Below are 5,658 nucleotides of genomic sequence, written 5' to 3' on the forward strand. Positions count from 1 at the left end.
TTAAACTAGAGTGGTATTGAGGCAGTATGAAGTAGAAGGGAGTGATAAGCATGGAAGTCATTGTCATTGGTTGTCTAGTGGAGCAGGAATGTTTTCTTAGATAGGGGTGGTTGAAGGATTCTAGTTGGCTGGGCGTGGTTCTATCTTGGTTGAGTCCTAGTCTTCGCTGGTGGAACGGCGATGGATGAAGAAGTTTGAGCAGGGATCTTCTGTTTAAACATGGTGTGGCGACAGATAGTCGGTGGAGGTATTGATCTGCAGGGGGGCTAACGAATCAGATGGAGGCAGTCAGCAGAATGTTAGGAAAGGACCTGTTTACCACATTCAACTTATATTGACATCTCTGACACTGACATGTGCAATTTACACAATTAACAAAACCTCCTACTGGAAAATAATGGGACATTCCATATTTCCAATTGCTCTGTTGTCATTCGCTCTTCGGCAACCTCCCTAAACAATGAGCTAATACACAGTGCAGTACTAACGGAGAACCACATAGCGTATCATCCCAAGTACTTCCTGACTAAAGTCCCCGTAGATCTTTGGCAAGTGCATAGGATGCTGTTATCGACAGTTTGCCGACATATGGTGCATAAAGAAATGGGTATGCTTCGTGATGTGCAGAGCATTGGTTTTTAACCTTTCTCTCATTCAATGTATCAACTTATGTAAGTAAATGAGAAACAGATTGTTTTAACTGATGGCATTTTATCATGTGGTGAATAATGTTTCATGTTTTGTATCAAAAGAAAAAATAGAGGGTCATAATTGTAAGCATACTTACAAATCAGAAGAAGACTGTTATTTTGAATAAAGTAGTCTTGGTGGTGTTATTTTTAATTTCCTGGCAATTGGTTTTCCATGATCGGAAAATTTGACTAATTCTACCAATCCCGATTGTCACTTGATTATGCAAAAAAATTGCCCCAATTCCAATTTCCAACCCAATTATCAGTAAAATGTTTTATAATATGAAATAATAATTTTAAATGACCACAAAATAATGACTTAAAAAAAAAGAATAATAATGCAATTCACATTAGCATTTCTCTGATATGTTTTCCACATCTATTTTGTTACTTAATTTCACCAGACATAGCAAAAAAGGCCAGCCAAGGGCTGCTATCATACTTGGGGTTAAGGAGGAGCTACTCAACACCTGTGACCTAGTGATTTCCATCCCGGCCAGCTCTGCTGAGGTAGAGAGAGGATTCAGCAAGATGAAAATTATCAAGACCAATATCAGATCTTGTTTGGCAGCTGACAGGATCACTGATCAACTTCTGGTCAAGTTCCACTTACCTTTAATAAGTGACTTTGATCCCATAACAGATATCCATCTTTGGAAATCAGGATCACTTCACACAAGACCTAATGCTGAGAAGAAGGTACAAGAGAGTGATGAAGAAAGAGATAAAAGAAGAATCCAAGAAATGGATGTTGGGACATCATGGAATACTGACACTGATGCATTCTAGCTTTCCTTTCATTATATATTTTGATTAGGAAAGAACACTAATATTACATAACTCATCACCACCTAAGTCATTTTAAAGCTAATTGCATGTTTTCCATATGTTGCTAATTTGAGGATTTTGCTTATTACAAATTCAAATTCATGAATGACTAATTAATAGTTGTTTCAGAATATGAAAAACTGATTGCTATAAAGTTAGTGGTGATGTAAATTGTATGATTTTTCCATCTCTTCATCAAAAATGTTTGTCCTTTTATTGACAAATGTGTCAGCTAGATGGTAACAGGTTATATGGGAACAAGAATAGATTACACTGAGAGTGATGAACAGGGTAACAAAAAGTTAATGTTATACCATGCTTTCAAGAGAAATTAAAGATCATATATGAAATCAAAATCATTTAAAGTGGTCTGAAAAAAATGAAATGGTTTGACTTGTGTTTATTTTTTCATGAAATACAAGTTCACAAGTTGATATCTTTAGTTTTCTTTCAATTTACATAACATCTGCTAATTAATTCTGTGATATTTCTGGTAACCTCTGCTATATAATACATTTTACAATGAACTATAGGGTTTGCCCTTAAAAATGCATGTTTGGGGAGTCACAGGTGGCTCCTAAAAAAAAAAGTTAAGCGTGAGCCCTGAGAAATAACTTAAAAAGCATTCACGTGATGCACAATGATATCTTTAGTAATATTGCACAGGTTTGATTGTAATACTCGCACCCATTTTGCTGTAGGCTGGTGGAACAAAAAGAAAAAGAACAACAACAAATGGGGAATCCTCAATATGAAGGTAAGCAAAATATTAGAATGGGGTTTGGGTTCTAAAAGAATTCTTATGACAAGGTTTGCATTAAAGACTATAAAATAGCTAAGTTTTTAAATGTTCTGTTTTGGTTTTACAAGAGGAGATATAGGAAATATGCAGTATTCCTAACCCTAGGCATTCTATGGTAAACATTGGAATTGACTTGAAATACATGTATTAATCCCTTGGTGGTAATTTGAAGTAAAAATATTAAAAAAGAATAAAAACAAATTAAGCATAAGACCAGTCAAGGTTTTCCACATGGTTTTATAGGAGGTCAAAGATCAGATATGCAAGTTTTTCATTTTTGACAGATCAACAGAGAGTGAAATATGATATAAATTAAAGCCAAGTTAGCCAATATGGATTCACTAATGGGAAATCTTGCTTTTCTAATATATCATCTTTTTTTTTCTTTTTTCAAGTATTTGCTTGTTATTTGGATGGAAAAACTTTTGGTAAGGTAGAACACAAAAGATTAGCTAAGAAAATTACATTTGTAGGGCTTGGGAAAAAGACTAGTTAATTACATTATACTTTATAGGGTGGTTAGATAGGACAAAGCTAAAGCTTGTTATTAATATAATTTACTAACCTAATTAGTGGAGTAACTCAGGGGTCAGTGCTTAGGCCATTGCTCTTTCTAAGTTACATTAATGATACTTATAGTGGAAAAATAAGTAAATTAATAAAGTTTTCTTATGACATTAAAATCTTTGGTATTTCTAGCTGTATTGAAAATGTTGAGGAAGTATATAATAACTTGTATCAATTGGTTAGTTGGGCAAATATTTAGCTAATGACAGATAATTACACTAAGAAGAAAAATAACACATTTGGGTTATCATAAGTTACTAAAGAGTAGTATTTACTTGGAATTGATATTGCACTTGCTTGTTTTTGCATTAATGAGTGATCTTGATGGGTGAAATGGCTTCCTGTCATCAAGAAATTTTTTGCTATAGAATAAAAAATAAGTTATTTGCATCTCAACTATACACTCAGTAAATGAAGAAAAATACCTTCTGTATAAAACAGCATAGATTAGTAAATGTGTACTAATTTTAAAGTTCAAATCAACCCATTTATATATCCATACCTGAGTCCACTTCAAAAATATCTTCTGTTACTGCTGTTGCTCTTACTGCTTCAGTTGGTCTCGCTTCACCTCCACTACAGGAGAGGTCATTATCCAATTCCTGGTCACTGGGCAAAGAATGTATGTGGAGACCATCATCATCAGAATCTACCATGAGAACCTCTTCTTGAAAAATACTTGGATTTCCATCTACATTATTTTTCAGGAAATAATCAATATTAACATATGTTGAGAAACTGGGACTACCACAACCATTCTGCTCCTGTAGCTCTTGGCTCTCGGTTACAGTTGCATGTGTAGATTGGTTACAATATTCTCCTCGATTATCTCTGTATTCAAGTGCTGTGCATTCAGAAAACACAACATAATCTTCGTCTTCATCCTCCTCCTCAAAAGACATGTTGGTTTCTATTTGAAGTGAATTTTCATCTTGTTGAAAAACAGAGTTTTGTAGCTCCAGATCCTCATCTACAGCAACAGTGTCATAAAGAGCCTCTTCACTGTAGGTGTTTTCTTCATTCTCTTGCACATGATTGTTCATACCAACATTAATTGATGATTCAACAGTTGATGCAGTAGCTTGCACTTGTTGTGTCAAATAGTAAGAACTACTACTGCTATGTGAACTCGTAGTTCCAGAGGAATGGCTTTTCAGATTTAAATCTGTTTCACATATGTCATTAACACTAGAGACACTGGGCCTGAAAGTAGAGAAAGTGCAAACTGTTGCAGTGTGAATATTATCTTCAAGTTCATCCTTTTCTGAAGAAGCACTGAAACTTCTTTCAAATGTTGCATACTTTTGAGTCAAGTCATTTTCTACTGAATTTGCCATATTTTCAGTACCACCTACAACTAAGACTGGTTTATTCTCTATATTTTCAAAGTTACTTGCATTACCAACATTTACAAAAGTTGCATCAAATTTTTCCATTGGAGGGTTATAAGTAGGGGTTATGGCATAAAGAGACTGCCTTGGCTTTTTTGGTGGTGGTGTTGGAGGTTTTTTCTTCTTCTGAGAAAATATCTCAACTTGATTATCTGAAGATTCAGATGGGTTTGAAAGAACACTTACCCTTCTTTGTGCCTCTGGAAAAACTGTTGGTGTCATTTCTGTTGATTTTGTGATTGAAGTTGTTAGAAATGCCTTCTGTTCACTGGAGTTACAACCAACTTCTATAACTGTTATATAGGAGCTCCTCTGCAAGGATGGTTCTGTGGTGACATGTTCTGTTTTCGATGACACTTCTTTGCCTTCACCAACAGTCAGCTCAGATTTTATTGAACTCTGTTCTGACTGAGTGTGCAACTTAGTATCAGTATCATTTGATAGAAGTTCACTCTTACGAACATTTCGAAAAACATTTTTTGTAATATTTTCATTAATCTCAGTTGTAGAAATGCTATCTATATGACTAATATTTTGGGCACGGACTGCTTCAGTTAAATCTGATTCACTTTCACTAGGCCTGGCATCAGGTGTGGAACTAGCAGCACCAATAGTAGAATAAGTACTTGAAGTTGAAGTAGTAAGGCCCTGGACATCTCTTACTAAGTGCTTTACTTTTTCAGCGTCTACCAAAAGCTTTTCTAAATATTCCACATAAAATTCTTCCTTTTCTACCTCGTCTTTAAGAAATAAAATTCTTTCCCTATGTTTGATTAAATTTGCACGAACATCTTCTACCCAAGCTTGAGGTAACTCACAGTCAGGAAATCGCTGAGCCCAAGTTGTTTGGAAGTCATTGGTCACACTCATATTGGAGAACTTAGTGTCTGTTCCTTAGCTTAAATACAAGGTACAAGTACAACTCAAGTTAGTCTTGCAAGTTGTAGTTGTACGCAAAGCATATTAAAAATAATACTATTGTATCTACAGATAATCTAACAATAACATATCACAAGTTTCTTGATGAGTATTATCATTTGACTTGTACTAATTGTAGCGATATGCCAGAAGTTAATCATATATAGCACAGTTCCACTTTTATGAGTAATTTAAAAGCCAAATGTTCACAAAATTCTATTAAACTGATACGCTCACATCATCATACCATTCCTACTCAAAGCCTTCACCAACTATCCAACAACTTTTTTCTTTACAGCACCCAGCTATATAAGCTGTCTAAATGACGCTATTTAAAGTTTACGTCACAATGCTGAGCTAGCAATTAATTGTCCAATACCGTATTTTTCGGAATATAAGACGCACAAGTGTATAAGACGCACCCTTATTTTAAAGAAAAATTTTTTTTTTAAAAAAAAAA

The 5,658-nt window shown here is 34.6% G+C and overlaps 2 protein-coding genes across 2 annotated transcripts in view; one reads left to right on the forward strand and one right to left on the reverse strand.

Moving 5' to 3' along the window:
* The window catches only part of LOC106463500 (active breakpoint cluster region-related protein-like), an 82,024-nt gene extending 76,494 nt beyond the window's left edge, over window positions 1-5,530 (reverse strand). The window contains exon 1 of the mRNA XM_013923541.2: window positions 3,392-5,530. Within this exon, the coding sequence (XP_013778995.1) occupies window positions 3,392-5,150 (1,759 nt within the window). The 5' untranslated portion in view covers window positions 5,151-5,530. The remainder of the gene's footprint in view (window positions 1-3,391) is intronic.
* LOC111086782 lies at window positions 436-1,826 on the forward strand. The gene is made up of 2 exons (XM_022391023.1): window positions 436-671; window positions 1,097-1,826. The coding sequence occupies exons 1-2, from the start codon at window positions 658-660 to the stop codon at window positions 1,479-1,481; spliced, it is 399 nt and encodes a 132-aa protein (XP_022246731.1). The 5' UTR covers window positions 436-657; the 3' UTR covers window positions 1,482-1,826.
* Window positions 5,531-5,658: the final 128 nt, after the last annotated feature.

The sequence above is a fragment of the Limulus polyphemus genome, unplaced genomic scaffold (assembly GCF_000517525.1).
Source record: "Limulus polyphemus unplaced genomic scaffold, Limulus_polyphemus-2.1.2 Scaffold1425, whole genome shotgun sequence".
Classification (NCBI taxonomy): domain Eukaryota; kingdom Metazoa; phylum Arthropoda; class Merostomata; order Xiphosura; family Limulidae; genus Limulus; species Limulus polyphemus.